Raw genomic sequence first — 18,116 nt, forward strand, 5'->3', positions numbered from 1 at the left:
TTCAACTAGACCAACACAAATATGTCCAACTGAATTTTGGCAAATGTGTGAAAGCAATTCAGTGAAGAAAATTTTCAACAGATGGCACTGGAGCAATTGAACATCCACAGGCAAAAATAAATCTCTCAAGTTTCTTAACTTAAAATCTTAAAATTAACTGAAAATGGATCAAAACTTAAATGTAAGAAGTGAAACTATTCAGTGGCTCACGCCTGTAATCCCAGCACTTTGGGAGGCTGAGGCAGGCGGATCATGAGGTCAGGAGATCGACACCATCCTGGCTAACACAGTGAAACCCTGTCTCTACTAAAAATACAAAAAAAAAAATTAGCCAGGCACGGTGGCGGGCGCCTGTAGTCCCAGCTACTTGGGAGGCTGAGGCAGGAGAATGGCGTGAACCCCAGAGGTGAAGGTTGCAGTAAGCCGAGATCAGGCCACTGCACTCCAACTGGGTGACAGTGCAAGACTCCATCAAAAAAAAAAAAAAAAAGTAAAACTATCAAATTGTTTGGGGAAAAAATGAACATTTTCAGGATCCAGAGTATCAAAAGCACCAAAAACAATACATTAAGGAAAAACTGACTTTATTAAGATGAAAAGACAAGCTACAGATTAGGAGAAAATATTTGCAAATCACATACTTGACAAATGACTAATATCTGAAAATTACAAAGAACTTTCAAAACAGTAAAAAACTCAGAAAATAGACAAAAGACATGAAAACATTTCACCAAAGATGTACAGATGGCAAATAAGCACATGAAAAGATGTTTATCATCAATCAAGAGGGAAATGCAAGTTAAACCACAATTAGATAGTACTACACATCTGTGATGAAAACGGGTAGAATAAAAATACCGACGACATCACCAAATGCCGAAGAGGATGCAGAGAAACAAGCTCTCATACACCCTTGCTAAGAATGAATGTAAAATGATACCGTCACTCTGGAAAATATTTGGCAGTTTTTTATAAAACAAAGTTGGGACTACTCTTCAACCCAGAAATTGTACCCTGGACATTTATCCTGGAGCATTAAAAACATGTTCACATAAAATTCTGTACATCAATGGATATAGAGTTTTAGTTTTAAGAGCCAAAAAGTGGAAACAACCCAGATGTCCTTCAATAAGTAAATGGTTAAACAAGTCGTCCATACCATGGACTACTACTCAGCAATAACAAGGATCAAATGATTGATGCATACAACCTAGATCAATTTCTAGATAATTATGTGAAATGACGAAAGCCAATCCCAAAAGGTTACATACTGTCTGTACGTAGCCTTTTATATAATATTCTCAAAAATGACAAAATTGTGGAAATATGCATATCAGTGGCTGCTATGGATTAAGAGGGCAGGCGCAGAAGGAAAAGTGGATTGGCTACACCAGAACATAAGCAACAAGGTATATAAGAGACCCTTGTGGTGATGGAAATGCTCCGTATCTTGATGGTGTATCAATAACCCGGCTGTGATGCTGTACTATAGTTCTGCAGCATGTTACCATGGGGGAAACAGGCGAAAGACTACACAGGATCCCCATTATTTCTTACAACTGCATGTGAATCTACAATGACCTAAGGAAGTTTTCTTTTTTAAAAATGTACATTAAATAAAAAATGTCTGATCTTGAATGATACCTACAAATTGAATACTTCTTTATTAAATACCAAAACATGTTTAGAATCTTTTACCCCAGCAAGCAAACACACAATAAAGTAACTTACAGTATTCACTTCTTTGGGTGGTGAATTACTTTCTACACTTGGTGATGACACTGAGTTTCCTGGGGAGGAAAAACACAATTTTGAATAAAAGCCAAATATTACTTTTTATTGCTAACAATGAAAAATAGTATAATTAGGTGATATTCAAGTAACAGGGCTATACCACAATGACCTTATAGCTACACCAGAACCTAAGCAACACCCTACTTTGCCCAACAGAAAATAAGGACTTAGCCAGGCATGGTGGCTCACCCCTATAATCCCAGCACTTTGGGAGGCTGAGGCAAGTGGATCACTTGAGGTCAGGAGTTCAAGACCAGCCTGGCCAACATGAACATGGGCAATACAAAAATCAGCTGGGCATGGTGGTGCACCCTTGTAATTCCAACTACTCAGGAGGCTGAGGTAGGAGAACTACTTGTACCTGGAAGGTGAAGGTTTCAGTGAGCTGAGACAGTGCCACTGCACTCCAGCTTGGGTGACTGAGAGACTCTGTCTCAAAAAAAAATAAAAATATAAATAAAAGAACTTGTCCAAAATTTTGACTAGTACTCCTCTCATTGTGAACTTTTCTCCATTCACTAAGGCAGCAGTTCTCAAATTTTCTGGATTCAGAAACCCTCTGCACTCTTAAAAACTGAGGACCCTGCAGAGCTTTTGTTTACACGGTTTATTTCAATCAATATTTACTGTATTAGAAATTAAAACTAAACTTAAGCATCCATTTAAAAATAAATGCATTACATGCTGACAATTTTTAAAAACTGTATTTTTCAAAACAAAATATAGAAGGATTACACATTTTTGCATATCATTAACGATTAGCTTAACAGAAGACGGCTGGATTCATATATAGTTTTTGCCTTCACTCAGTGAAAAGTTGCTTCTGGTATTTGGGAAAAAAAAAAAAAAGGTCTGGCCTCCCAGAGACAGGTATTTGCAAGGAGGAGGAATACTTAATGTCCTCCTCTATTAATTGTGGATATTTGCCTTTAATAATACACCAAAACAAAGTGGTATAGAGTTAGAGGCAATGTGAACTCTAAAACCACATAAAAGAACTTTTCATATTGTTACACTAGAATTCACTGATTTATCCCACTTTGGATTTCTGCCCATGCATGACAGCAATATCATGCACTGGCCATTTGGAAAAGACAGGTTCACTGAGTTATGCGGCATTTCCAAATGTTGACATATTTCATTATGCAATAGCAAAAAATCATGAGTTAGGGCCTGTTGTGGTGGTTCATGCCCGTAATCCCAGAGTTTTGGGAGGCTGAGGCAGGAGGATCGCTTGTGCCCAGGGTTTTGAGGCCGTAGTGAGCCATGATTGTGCCACTGCACTTCAGCTTGGGTGACAGAGACCGTCTCCAAAAAAATAAAAATATTAATATTCATGTGTTAATATCACCATGCATCTCACCAGAAAAGTCTGTCTTGGGAAGTTCTTAAGCTCAAAGTGGCAGACACAAGTTTCCTAAAATCCGAAATTGCTTGAAAGCTTGAACTTTGTCATTGACAAAATACTGTCAGCTGTTTTCCTTGAAGTAAAGGGCTCACTTTAATTTTTGAGAAAATGCTTGCCAGGTAAATCTGAATAACCAGTGTGTCATCTTTTCAAGTAAAAAGTATATTCCAAGAAAAGAGTTTCTCTTCAGCTCACAACTCAATTGCACACATGCTCTTCCTACTTCAGAGGATAAAAGGAGTAATTCCCATTTCATCACACAAATACTAAAAATACTGCACACAATGGTCAAGATTTAACAGAATACTTGAATACTTTTTACTGCTCAATCAAGGGCATTTTTAACTGAAATTGCCATTTCTGGTTTTCCTTTTAACTGGAAGTGCATGACAATGAAAAACTCAATGAACCCTCACCCAGGTTGGCGCTTCTGCCTTAAGCTGAGCTAGTAATTTGCTTTTGCACTATCAGTATAAAGCTGGCATAGCAGAAAAGGCAATAATGTGAGGAAAACAGTTTTGACATCTTGCGGAAGCCCAGATACAATTCTCACATTCTGAGAATTATATCACCATGTTAAAAGATCACATCTCATATACCTTCACAAAGAAACTAAATTCTACCAGGTCCTAAGCGCCTTAGAAAGGTGTTTTTTTGTTGTTGTTTTTTTTTTTTGTCTTTTTTGAGACAGTATCGCTCTGTCACCAGGCTGGAGTGCAGTGGCATGATGTCAACTCTGCAACCTCTGCCTCCCAAGCTCAGGCGATTCTCCTGCCTCAGCCTCTCAAGTAGCTGGGACTACAGGTTTGCGCCCCCATACCCGGCTAATTTTTGTATTTTTAGTAGACATGGGGTTTACACCATGTTGGCCAAGCTGGTCTCTAACTCCTAACCTCGTGATCTGCCCACCTCGGCCTCCCAAAGTGCTAGGATTACAGGCATGAGCCACCACACCCAGCCGAAAAAGGTTTTTAGAACTGGAACTAAAGGAATGATAAATCACCTGAAACCAATTAAAATCTTAGCTGTATCTTTGTGATATATGCATAAAGTTTGCACAGTATTTTTAATATACGGTCAATCTTTAGAACAACCATAAAAAAGCTAGAGTGTTTCCTTTCTGCATTCCTAGTATAGTCCTCTGTGGGGGAAAAAAGCTCATTCTCTCCCCAGGAATTTTTTCTGAGATTAATGAAGCCGAAGGCAGCCACTTGGTATCTGGTTTTTCCTTCTACAATAATTAAACGCAAATACGGTAAGGTAGTCATGTGCCTGTTCTGTTAATAGCCCACTGGTGTGTGGTTATATATACTTCTGGTAAGTCACAGAAACCACGAGAATCAAGAAGTAGGAAGCCTGTGGTTTTCACTCACCTGCTGGCAATTTTTTCCTGTCTCCTTTGGAGCCAGCCACTTCTCCGCTGATGCCATTAGGCTTTGAAGAAACTGAACTGTCTTCCTGACTAGCCAAATATTGTTTGGTTTGCTCACAAAGCAAAAAATTGTTGTTTTTATTTCCATTCTCTGAGCTTTTCAGCCTGAAATTAGGATGGTTAGGAAGTGTTCCAGGACTTCTTAAAGACTCATGTGGTGGAAGCTTGTTTTCATTTTTCTCAAAATTAAATGGCTCTGTCATCTTAGAAGGAGGTACTTCCAAATTATTTCTTGACATCATACTAAATGGCGATTTAACATTCATAGAGGCCTAAGGAGAGAAATGTATTGAAAAGACATCTTTTAATTTCAAAATTTCAGAAGAACTGCAGGCTCAGAGAAATTCTCCCAAATATATTTACGTAACAGATAATTCCTATAAAATGATTCCAAAGCAGGTATAACCATGACATCAAAACTTGGCCGACAAGGCACAAGAAAAACACCGATTCTCTGTAAGTATGAACTCTAACAGAAATCAACAACAGACCAACTCATGAAAAATCAAAAAAAGTAAATCTCAGCATTCAACACCATTCCTTACTTGTAAAAGCTTTTGAGACAACACTAATTGAAAAGGTCTTTCATGTTTTAAAAGAAATATTCCCAAGCTAAAGCTTACACCTTAATGGCAAAATGCAACAGAAGAGGTGTGTTTAAATCAGGTTGTCACCTACCTTTCTACCTTCTCAGAATCCCTCTACCCTCTCCTATATCCAGTCCTTGAATATGCTGAACACTCTACCCAGAATGCCCTCGTGCTCACTGCCTGACCATCCTGCGCAGGCTTCACAATCCATCTCAGCTGACCCCTCCTTCCTCCCATTTTGCCAAGGTCTCTGCTTTTATCATCTCCAGCTGAACTTCCACAAATTGTAATTTACACCTACTGCTTTTAAGGTCCTATCTATGCATCTTTCTCTGAAAGTAAATTGGAAATGTTGCAAGCTTTCCAAGTTTAATTTGTCACAAAGTGTCTCTGAGAAACCTCTATCCAGAAAGGATGCTGGCTTGTTTTTCTATTACTCTTAAAGAATGCTAAGTGCCCTGCCCAGGAGAATTAAAAGAGACAAACACCTCTTCTTTCTCAAGTAGTGACTGATAGCTTTGTCTGCTCCCCAAACAGCTGAGCAGGAGGAAAAATGTCACAGCTGAAACTAGCATGAGTAATATCTAAATGTTGTTTAACATGGTCTTGAATAGAGAAAAATAAATAGCAGTTGGTGTCCTACGACTTATCTCATTTCTTACTTTAAATTAGGCCTAACCTAATCTAATGAGAATACAGACAAGATAGTGAAAAACAAAAATATACAGGCACACTCAAAGGCAGGGAACTCTTATTGGACCGACCCCGAGAAGATCCCTAACAGAATGACTGCAGGTGGGCAGCGATGGGGGAGATACTGCAGCTGCCAGGGGAAGTAAAACTGTATGGATAAGCACGCCTAAATTGAAGGGACAGGCTGAGAACTGCAATGTTTTGTGTAATAAGAGCAATGTTGTTCAATTACAAAAGAAAAATAAAGGCCGTGCGCGGTGGCTCACACTTGTAATCTCAGCACTTTGGGAGGCTGAGGCGGGCGGATCACCAGGTCAAGAGATCGAGATCATCCTGGCTAACAGAGTGAAACCCCGTCTCTACTAAAAACTACAAAATATTAGCCGGGTGTGGTGGCAGGTGCCTGTAGTCCCAGCTACACAGGAGGCTGAGGCAGGAGAATGGCGTAAACCCGGGAGGCAGAGCTTGCAGTGAGCCAAGATTGTGCCACTGCACTCCAACCTGGGTGACAGAGTGAGACTCCATCTCAAACAAGAAAAAAAAAAAAGAAAGAAGCTCCAGAGGAATCAGGTGGTGGTGGGGCAGGCGGGGAGGAATAAAGTGTAGACTCTGTACAAGAAAGACAAAGAATGTGCATTAAAATATTAGAGTAACTGCCAGACAAACAGAATATATAACTTTAAAATCACAGAAGAAAATCTTAATCCAATAGAAAAAAAAATTCAGGTACAGAAAACATCAAATAAGATGACAGAATCAAGCCCAAGTAATCCAAGTATCAATGAGTTAGTCTCAGTTAAAAAAGAAAAGAGATAAACTCAGGAAGAAAATTATTCAGTAAAATGTTAGGCACAAAAGGCACACATATAACCAAGTCATATGGTAAGGTTCCAAATAAAAGGACTAAAATATGCTCTATGCAAACAGCTAAAAGATGTAATGTTAGGCCGGGCATGGTTGCTCATGCCTGTAATCCAAGCACTTTGGGAGGCCAAGGCAGGTGGATCACCTGAGATCAGGAGTTCAAGACCAGCCTGGACAACATGGTGAAACCCCATCTTTACTAAAAATACAGAAATTAACTGGGTGTGGTGGCACACCCCAGTAATCCCAGCTACTTGGGAGGCTGAGGCAGGAGAACGGCTTGATCCTGGGAGGTGGAGGTTGCAGTGAGCCAAGATCACACCATCACACTCTGGCCTGGGCAACAAGAGCAAAACTGTGTCTCGAAATTAAAAAAAAGATGTAATGTTAGTATCAGTAGCACATAAAATCAAACTCAAGGTAGAAACTATTAAGATACATGAAGATACTTTACATTGATTAAAAAAACACAGGCTGGGCACAGTGGCTCATGCCTGTAACCCCAGCATTTTGGGAGGCCAAGGAGGGTGGATTACTTGAGGTCAGGAGTTCGAGACCAGCCTGACCAACATGGTGAAACCGTATTGCTACTAAAAATACAAAAATTAGCTGCGCATGGTAGTGCGCATCTGTAGTCCCAACTACTCGGGAGGCTGAGGCAGGAGAAGAGCTTGAACCTGGGAGCCAGAGGTTGCAGTGAGCTGAGACAGCGCCACTGCACTCCAGCCTGGGCGACAGAATGAGACTCTGTCTCAAAAACAAAAAACAAACACTCCAAGGAGATAAAGCAGCCAGGAATCTTTGAATCATTATAATGTTGTTTTGAGGTGTATAAAACAAAATTTGACTGAAGGAGAAGAAATTCAGTCCACTATGATTAGGGCACATCTATCTTAGACAACGACAACTACTACTCAGACAGAAAACAGGCAATAGTAAAGACTGTATGAGTTAACAAACTTGACCTAATCGGGACTAATATAACCAAGAACATTCCTTTTTTTCAACACTGAGTGTACACTGGACTGCAAAATCCATCTCGAATACAAAAAAACTAGTATCATACAGGCCACATTCACTCATCACAATACACACAAATCTCCATCTCAGATTATGCTTCACAGAGAATCAGCCTGCAATAGCCATGGGTGAAGGGTTTCTTTTATTTAGTTTAAAAGTGGTTAAAACAATCACAAAGGAAATGATAGCAAACATAACCATGTGACAATGAAAACTTACCAAAATAGTAAGCAGTCCAGGAAATACTATCACAAAGATGACAAATTTGATACCTTTTCAAAAGTGGGATAAATATTAAGAACCTCCAGATACTGTAGCAGACTCAAACACCATTCAACCTCTGATTTGCCAGCTAGAGTTAGCGACGATACTGGCCAGAGTTCTCCTGAGGTGGCTTCTGAGAAAGCTCTTCCCTACCCTGCAGAACAGGGACAGACGTGGCTAGCACAGTCCTTCACCCCTTTCTTCCTGCAACACGGTCCTGAGGCCTGGTGACTTATCACACATTTTGTAATCAGGGAGTAAGTAATAAGCACAGCCTGAGGATGGTGAAGGAGAAGATGCAGAGCCAGGTATGTCTGGCGGTTCCTTCACGTCGCCACTCCAGCTCTGGTTTGCCTATGCAGAGACACGCTGAGGCATCAAATAAGCTGTTATTTGCAGGCCAGTACAGTAAAATGAATGACAAAAAGGCATGAACAGAATGCAGAGAGGAAGATCAGTTCGTAAACATAAGGGGAAAAACATTCAACCTTATAGTTAAAAAAAATTCAAATTGAAGCAAGTATGCATTTTCCACCTAGTGAGTGCAATTAAAACATTAAGCCACTCATTACTGAAGGGAGTATCAATCAGTACGCTCTTTCTGGGAAGCAATTTAGAAATATATACGTATATACCTATGGGTTTTTAAAAAGCATTCCTAGCCACTGACTTGGTACCTCTACATCTAGAAATCATGCCATTGAAATAATCCTAAATACCAAAAAATTCTATATATAAAAATGTCCATCTAAAATAGCAAAAAAGGCCCGGACGCAGTTGCTCACACCTGTAATCTCAGCACTTTAGGAGGCTGAGGAGTGGTGGGCTCCTGTAATCCCAGCTACTCAGGAGGCTGAGGTGGGAGAATCACCTGAACCTGGGAGGCAGAGGTTGCAGCGAGCCGAAATTGTACCACTGCACTCTAGCTTGGGCAACAAAGCGAGACTGTCTCAAAAAAAAAAAAAAAAAGTTAACTGTGATGCCTTTAATAGACAGACTATTACACTATCATTCAGAATCTTAGTTTCCAGAAACACTGTTAAAATGTCTACTAGAATGGCAAATGAGGCTGGACGCGGTGGCTTACGCCTGTAATCCCAGCACTTTGGGAGGCTGAGGTGGGCGTATCACGAGGTCAGGAGATCAAGACCATCCTGGCTAACACAGTGAAACTCCATCTCTCCTAAAAAATACAAAATATTAGCTGGGCGTGGTGGCGGGCACCTGTAGTCCCAGCTACTCGGGAGGCTGAGGCAGGAGAATGGTGTGAACCCGGGAGGCAGAGCTTGCAGTGAGTCCAGACAGCGCCACTGCAGCACTCCAGCCTGGACGACAGAGCGAGACTCCATCTCAAAAAAAAAAAAAGAATGGCAAATGAAAAAGCAGGAAAAAACCTGTATATTCAATATAATTATAACTGCAAAAGAAAATCAAAACTGCAGGTTAAAAAAAGATGAATGAAACATATTACATTATAAATAACAATGAGTATTCCGGAGTAGGTGGGTTGATGAGGATATCTTTTTCACTACATTTTCCAAATTATATTGAATGAATTGTTTTTATAGATGAAAACATTTTTAAGACTGAAGTAGCTAACAGTAAACCTTTTTTCCAAAAATGTGGTAACTTAATTCTAAATCAAGTAAAGGATCACAGCAATATTTAAACCATAAAACTAGCGTACAGTTATCTTCTTCTCAAGACACTGAGTTGGATCCTCAGTAGGCTGCTGTGTTACACCCGAGATCGTCTTTCATAACACTATCTTTATTTAGTAACGCAGGCTGCCAATCAATCTACAGTCAGCGCCTCACTACCCTGTATTACAGTTACCTACAGACAGTTATATCTGTCATTTAAATTAAGTTGCTTGAGTGCAGGAACTCTTATTTTTAAAAATCTAAACAAAAATACCTCTGATTTCCTGCAGTATCCACCATGGTGTTTTATAGAACTAGGCATTCAAAAGATATTCATATGATAAAAACTATTTTAAATGCACTATTGCACTGTTTTCATGCCAACCTGTTCACTGAAAATGACACCTGCTGTCTGAAATGACATCCGGCAGTCTTAAGTGATGTGCTTAAGTCTTAAGCACATCAGGCTATGAAGTTTACTGAAATTTAATAACAAACTTCATGTCTCACAACGATTCCTCCAAAATCCAAAAATTAGTAAATATATTTGACTTTAGAAACGGCATCAGCGTTAGACTTACTATAAAGTTTAAGTAGCAAATAGAGGATTTATACTTAAAAGGTTCACCCTATGGTGGAATATTTGGACAATGTTTGAAGGACTCACCCTGTTCAGGAATTTTCATTACAACACCCAGGGCAAATAGACATCTACACCTGTTCTGGGACCACAAACTTCTTGTTTCCTTTCATTTGGGACAGCCAATCGTGCTGCATTGGATCCCTTCCCAACTGTTGCTGCCCTGTAACCACAACCTCTCAAAAACATGAGACTCTTATACTGACATGACTCTCATAATGGAACACAGGATCCCAGACACAGGTTGGCAGCCCGTCAACAGGAAAGTCAGAATGTCCCTGACTTTGAACACTATTACCACTTATGCATTAGCTTTTGGAGCAGGTGGCCAGTACTACCATGAATCCACATAAAACATTCAGTCACCTAAAACTTTTTGGAATTTATTTTTAAATATGCAATTACCATACCATTACACATACACTGATTTACAGTTTTATGAATGTAAGGCAGGCATAGACTTAGGCAGCCACCACAACTGGGATACAGAACAGGCTCTTAAGGGTGAATTATTTATTTTTTTGAGGCGTTGTCTCGCTCTGTTGTCCAAGCTGGAGTGCAGTGGCACGATCTCGGGCTCACTGCAACCTCCGCGTCCCGGGTTCAAGCAATTCTCCTGCCCCAGCCCTCCCAATTAGCTGGGACTACAGGCATGCCCCACCACGCCCGGCTAATTTTTGTATTTTTAGTAGAGATGGGGTTTCACGAGACTGGTCTCAAACTCCTGACCTCGTGATCTGTCCGCCTCCGCCTCCCAAAGTGCTGGAATTACAGGTGTGAGCCACTGCACCCAGCCATAAATTTTTAACATTACAAAACACCAGTAAGACTGAGCATCTATTCCTACTTGGTTTCATCCTGTGTCAACCACTGGGAATATTTGAATCACAAGTAGGCAGGCCCTATGGCATAATACTCTTTGATTCCCAACCTCACGCTTTAGATTTGATACCCAGGTAAACAAATGTGACAGATTATTACTGCAAAGGCCCTGAAACCACATGGGTTAACCTCACCCAGTTTTAAAATCAGTAATTTCCCCTACATACAATCTACTACTTTTACATGCTACTAGTGATAAAAACAGTATTTAATCATTCTGGAATCCACAGTATTTAAATGTTGATTCAGCTAACACAAAAGGTTAACTAGAAGGGTCTCAACATTTCTTTACGTTAGACAGTACCTGACTTTCTTAGAATTGGGAATCACTGATGTACTAAAAAAGTAGTGAACTGAAAGTGACTCATTTCTATAGTGCTACAGGCAAAAATGAGGGCTCATATTTCTAGATCTCTTTGTTCTGTACTTCACGCTTTGAACCCACTAAGACCTGAAGCTCCCTAAGGGTAGACCCTCTCTTTTCTTTGGAATCCTACCGGTCCTCCCTGATGTTGCTGGGAGCTTCCTAAGATACAGTGGGGTAAGTCATTTCTTTTCCCTCTAGGACACCACAGGCTAGAGTTCTTTTAACATTAAAAGTGCACGCAGAGATACTCAGCTGTCATTTTTTTTCCTTCTCTAATGTTTGCTTTCATTTTCTGGCAATCCTATGTATTCTGCAAGAACCATTCCAGTCAAAGAAAACACTCCGGTTTTGGCTGGACGCCGTAGCTCGCGCCTGTAATCCCAGCACTTTAAAGGCTGAAGTGGGTGAATCACCTGAGCTGAGGAGTTTGAGACCAGCCTGGCCAACATGGTGAAACGCTGTCTCTACTAAAAATACAAAAATTAGCAAGGCGTGGTGGCTGGTACCTGTAATCCCAGCTACTCGGGAGGCTGAGGCTGGAGAATCGCTTGAACCCAGGAGGCGGAGGTTGCAGTGAGCCGGGATTGCGCCATTGCACTCCAACCTGGGCAACAAGAGTGAAACTCCGTCTCAAAAACAACAACATTAGCAGCAGCAGCAGCAACAAAAAACACTCCGGCTTTGAAGAGATAAAACGCAATGGTTCAGTAAAGCATGAGCTCTGAAGTTAGCCAGGTAAGTCTCGTCTTCCTCATTTAGCCACACTATCTTGGGCAAATCACTTCATCTTTCTAGGATTCAGCGACTGTAAAATGCGGAGTGCAGTAGTTAGCTTCCTCATAAATCCTAATCACGAGGATTAAATGAGAGACGAAGTAAATCACTTGGCTAGTACTTCAAGGGCTCGAAGGGCAGCTATTATTTCTGCTTTACTTTTATACCACTCCTACAAGCACGAAATTTCTTCCATTCCTGTGGAACCAGCTTGCAGGTTTAAGATGAAAATAATTTGAGGACTAAAGTATTTTTATTTCGTTATTCCTACAGATAAACAAGGGAGACGTGGGAAGCTGGAATAACTTACCAAACCCCCCAGGGCCAGCACCTTACACAGTTTAGATGAAAACGCAGGTCAGCCTCCACGGCCTTGGATTTTAGCACACAGCACCGTGCTGCCTCACTAAGGAAGCTGGAAGCATCAGTTCCCTTAGTTTAGAGGCCCAGCAGGGCTAACGTTATTTATAGCAAGGACCCTAGGGCCCAGAAAAGCTATTGGCACACAGCAGGCACTCCTTAAACAAACCAGCGCCAGCTGACCCACATCTAAGTGAATGCCCTAGTGCATCTTCCTTTCCTATAGGAGGAAAGTGGGGAAAAGAAAGTCAAGTGTTAATATTGTTTGTATCGCAGTTTTTAGTCAAACGAAGGCAGTGAATCCACATGCAAGTTTCTCTTAGAGAGAAGGTGAACGTTTGCATTTGAAGGAGTGATGCCCGGAAGTGCTATTTCCAAACTCATAGAGAATCCTCCCACACCAAACCCTCCAACTTTAGACCTGCCCTTCGCAGCCAAAGTTCCAAGTCTCCTCTCTCCACTTCCAGGCCCCTTGTACCCGCTCAACGCCCAACCTCAACGTCTCCAGCGCCCAACGTCTGGCCCCCAACGACCGAAGTCCCCTCCCTTCCCCTTCATGCAGGCTCTCTCCCTCCCCTATACGCCTGGGAATCCTGACCTGGAAAGGGGCAAGAGGACCGCGGACCCGAACCTGTCTCTGCGGCCTGGCGGTGGTGGCGACTGCCTATGCTGGGAGCCCCGCCGCCTGGGATGCGTCCGGCACTCCCCTCGCCTCCAATCCGGCCTGCGCCTTCTCGGCCCCTGCGCACGCCTGCGCACGCCTGCGCACTCCGCGTCCACGTGCAACTCAATGTGCCCACGTGCTCCCTCCGCCTTCCCCGGAAGCGGCTTGTGCTCTAGTTGCAGGCTCAAAAAGTTCCTTTGCAGAAACTTTATTTTCTTCTAGCTTCTTCTAGAAAGATGTCTCTGGCAACGTCTTCGGCAAATTTTGGGCGCAAAGATGCAGACTTTGTCCCCTTGAAGGTCACTTGGGTCGCCGTACCCACTTAAAAGTCTTCCAAGGTTTTCCAAATCAACTGCCTCTGCCTGTTAAACACACACGTGCTTATACTTTTTTTTCTTCCTGACTGAGGGCATGCGTTTGTACCTGTTGGTGTTACTTAAATACAAGATTTTTTTTTTTTTTTTTTTTGCTATGGAACTTTCCTAACAATTTCATAGGAAGGGAACCCTTGTGTACCTGTCATCTAGTTTCTACCTTATCAATTCATGGTTAATCTTGTCTGCATCTGCACCCCAAGCACTCTTCCGGCAATGTTTTGAAGCAAATCCGAGAATTGTAAATGTGAGACAAAGTAGCAAACCTCCGCTTCTGGCCCCCAGCATAGTCCTCCCTCACTGTGAAAAAGCTTTGTTCATTGTGTTTGTCAGCATGATTTCAGACCGCCTGACTTAGTAACTTCTCAGCCCTCCAGAAGAATCCCTTGAAGAGTGCCTAAGCAGGATGGAACTCAGGTTCCCACCTCTCAGAATCACTGCATTTTTAGAAAAGATACATTCAGAGATCTAGCCTTTGCCTTTTTCTGTACATAACGGATAGGATTAATGATGATGCCTAGACTTACTCTCGCACCCAAACTTTGAAGAGATTTTTATCTTATATAGCTTCTGGGCACTTTTAATGTAACCCCTGGGCATAACCTCTACCACCTAATATTTAAAGTGTGCTGACACACTGCTTTGGAGTAGTTTAACAGAAATTTTCTGGGATCTCCCTGGTTGCAGTCCTCCGTAAGACTCTGAATCAAACTAACTTCAATTATTTAAAAGCCTGATTTTTTTTCTTTAGTTGATATACATTTTTAATACATTTTATTTTTTAGAGCAGTTTCAGATTTACAGAATAGTGAAATTAAAGTGCTGGCTGGGCGTGGTGGCTCACGCCTGTAATCCCAGCACTTGGGGAGGCCGAGGCGGGCAGATCACTTGAGGTCAGGAGTTCGAGACCAGCCTGGCCAACATGGTGAAACCCCGTCTCTACTAAAAAAAAAAATTTTTTTTTTAAATTAGCCAGGTGTCATGGCGGGTGCCTGTAATCCCAGCTACTTGGGAGACTAAGGCAGGAGAATCGCCTGAACCTGGGAGGCGGAGGTTTCAGCAAGCAGAGATCATGCCACTGCACTCCAGCCTGGGCAGCAGAGCGAGACTCGATCTCAAAAAAAAAAAAAAAGAAAGAAAAAGAAAGGAAAGTGCTGGACAAAGTTCTGACAGAAGTCACATCATTTCCCCTATTATTAGCATGGTCTATTAGCATGATACATTTGTTACAATTAAGGAACCAACATTGATACATTATTAATTAAAGTCCACCATTTTGATTTCCTTAGTTTTTACCTACTGTCTCTTTTCTGATGCAAGATCTCATCAGGATATCGTATTTCATTTAGTTTTCATAGACCCTTAGGCTCTTCTTGGCCATGCGACTTCCTTAGACTTTTTGTTTTGATGACCCTGACGTCAAGCTTCCAGGAGTACTGTCAGGCGTTTTATAGGATGCCCTACTTTTGGAATTTATCAGATGTTTTTCTGCTGGTAGAGAAAGGAGTTATGGGTTATTGGAAGGAAGATCACAGAGGTAAAAATGCCATTTTTATTGCATCATATCAAGCGTACATCCTATGAATATGATTATGACAATTGATGTAGGACTTAAGTCATCTGACTGTGGTAGTGTTTGTTAGGTCTTTCTACTATATTCTTTTTTTTCCCCTACCCTTTTCATACTATACACTTTGGAAGGAAGCTATTATTTGAAGCCCACATTTAAGGAGTAGGGAGTTATGTTGTCCCTCTTTGAGGGTGCAGTATCTACAGAAATTATTTGAAATTCTTCTGCACGGGAGACTTGTCTCTTCTCCATTTACTAATTTAATAATGGACTCATGGATATTTATTTTATACTTTTATAATCCAATACTACTGTATTTCCTTGCTCATATTTTTCCAGCTTTGGCCACAGGGAGCTCTTTCAGTTGGTTTGTGTTCTTTCACATGCTATCATCAGGTGGTATTTTATTTGTTAAGCACTTTATTACTTTCTGGGATATTGTATCCTTTTCATCCAAAAATATTGTAAGTGGGTGTCTTTGAGATTACCACTTTTAAGTAACATCACCAAAACTTATCCCAACTTTAAAAACAGTAATTTCTCTTGCTTTCCTTTCCTTTCTCCTTTTTCTCCTTTCCTGTCCTTTCCTTTCTCTCTGACAGGGTCTTGCTCCCAGACTATAGTGGCACAGTCATAGCTCACTGCACACTTGAACTGCTGGACTCAAGCTATCACCCTGCCTCAGTAGCTGGGATTACAGGTGTGAGCCATAGTGCCTGGTCATAATTTCTTAATATCATAAAATTAATACTAAACATTTCCAGATACCTCAAATGTTATTTTTTAATTTTCTTTTTAGAGATCGGATCCCACTGTGTTGCCCAAGCTGGTCTCAAACTCCTGAGCTCAAGCAGCCCACCTTGGCCTCCCAAAGTGCTAGGATTAGAGGTGTGAGCCACCACACCCAGCCATTCAAGTGTTAAATTGTTGATATGTTCAAATCAGGATCAAAACATCCTGTATTTGCACTCAGTGATTTATTTTTAAAAGGGGTTTCTCTTTCAATCCTGTACTTCTCTTGCAATTTATTTATTACAGTAACTGCAGGGGTTTTTTGTTTGTTTGTTTTTTTCTTTTCCCCCATTCAATTTTGTTGATTGCATCCCCCTGGCAGGAATACGTCACAGGTGGTGGTGTGATTCTCTATTGCAGCATTTCAGAAAATACACAGTATGTAGTGGTTTCACTTTGGAGGATATTAAGATTGATCTAGTAGGTTCAAGTGGTGTCAGCCCCATCCATCCATTACAATGCGAAGCTTCCTATCATTTTTTCATCTAATGGTTCTAGATTCACAGATGATCATTACCTAGATCCATAAGTTCGTCAGGGTTTGCAAAATGGTGATCATCTATCTTTCTTTTTGCAATTAGTACATGGAGTTCTGTAGAGAAGAACTTCCCCACATTGACTATCTCATTGACATTCAGTTTGCAGCAGGAAAGGTAGGATGAATGCTTGATTCTTTACCTTTATCAGTTCTCAGATTGTAATGACTCGTTGGCATCTTTCCAAGAGGGTCAATGACATTGAAAAAAATAAATGCACTCACTGATTTTTTACATAATGTGTAACCCATTGCTGTTACCATTTTTGAATGCTAAATTTGTCCTGTTTGAGAAGTTGCAGCATCTTTGAACTGCCTTCTGAGTCTTTTGGGCACAGTTCATGTTATCTTTGCTTTCTTCCTTGCTTTCTGCTAAAACCAACATGTCCTAGGCTATCTTGCATATTTCTTGCCCCTACTGAGAATCAGCACTTAACCTCCAAGAGGAGCCAAAGTAACTTTTTCTGGGAAATGCTATTTAGAGATCATAATCTGGAGAACAGGAGTGTGCAATGGGTTGGTCACTGTTCTAGGAGTTTTCAGTGGACACACCTTTTTTTCATGAAAAAAATGTACCATGAGTTAATTCTCATTTTTGTAAATTCAAATATAGGATTGCAGAATTTTAATGTAATGTCTTTGGTTTATATTTGTGTATCTTTTATAGTGAAAAACTTGGTTCACAAAGATACTTTATACTAATTATAAATTCATGAATATTCAGAAGTAGCAATACCAATGTTATTACTGACGAGTACTGAAAACAGCTTAAGATTTCTTCAGTTTTTTCCCCGTGGATTAATGTCTCCCTAGGAAGGTTTGGTCGATTTGTTTTAAAGTCAAATCATTCATTTTCTGTGACAAGACACTTTAACTGCAAAATGTGCTTCATTCAATGTAGTACCTTCATTTAAGGAGTGAGGTGCCATTACACCTCCGTGTGTGTGTTTTGCCAACAGTATCGAAGAAATTTAACAGAGCAGTAGTAAGTTTTGCTTTACAAACTCTTACATTGCAGAATTGTCTGAATTAGCTATTTTCATTCATGTGATGTGTGTAAGTCCTAAACCAAAGAACACTGTTTCTCCGGACTGAGGAGGTTTGCAAAACCTCCAGAGACTGAACTGCTGACCTTCCTTCTCTGGCTCCAGGGAGGCAACTGTACCCAATACACTTTTTGTTGCCATGCTGCGTGCCAGGTTACCCAGCCGCGAGAGGACACTTCCTACCATCAGTGCGCTCAGTCTGGAGCCAGAGACGAAGGCACCAGCAGTTTATTATTAAACAATGGTAACAGCGCCACGCTGAAGACACGAACGCGCTCTTGTGGAACCCCCCCGACGTCTCCCCCAGGGCTGAATCGTCGACCTGACAGGTAGCCTGCTCCAGCCGATTCCGCCCACGTAAGGTGCAAGGTTTACGCACCAGAGCCGGGAAGCCACCAATTTCA

At 41.1% G+C, this 18,116-nt stretch overlaps 1 protein-coding gene across 5 annotated transcripts in view; it reads right to left on the bottom strand.

Moving 5' to 3' along the window:
• TDRD1 (tudor domain containing 1) overlaps positions 1-13,792 on the bottom strand; it is a 53,253-nt gene extending 39,461 nt beyond the window's left edge. For 3 of the 5 annotated variants that reach the window (XM_021943699.2, XM_003904277.4, XM_017944332.3), the window contains exons 1-3: positions 13,330-13,792; positions 4,576-4,906; positions 1,732-1,790 (exon numbers count right to left, since the gene is read on the bottom strand). In XM_021943699.2, the coding sequence (XP_021799391.1) occupies positions 1,732-1,790; positions 4,576-4,900 (384 nt within the window). In that variant the 5' untranslated portion in view covers positions 4,901-4,906; positions 13,330-13,792. Of the gene's footprint in view, positions 1-1,731; positions 1,791-4,575; positions 6,220-10,375; positions 10,463-13,329 lie in introns of those variants that run through there. The other 2 variants (XM_021943697.2, XM_021943698.2) reach the window with 2 other exon arrangements.
• Between the last annotated feature and the right edge of the window lie 4,324 nt (positions 13,793-18,116).

This window comes from Papio anubis, chromosome 11 (assembly GCF_008728515.1).
Source record: "Papio anubis isolate 15944 chromosome 11, Panubis1.0, whole genome shotgun sequence".
NCBI lineage: Eukaryota > Metazoa > Chordata > Mammalia > Primates > Cercopithecidae > Papio > Papio anubis.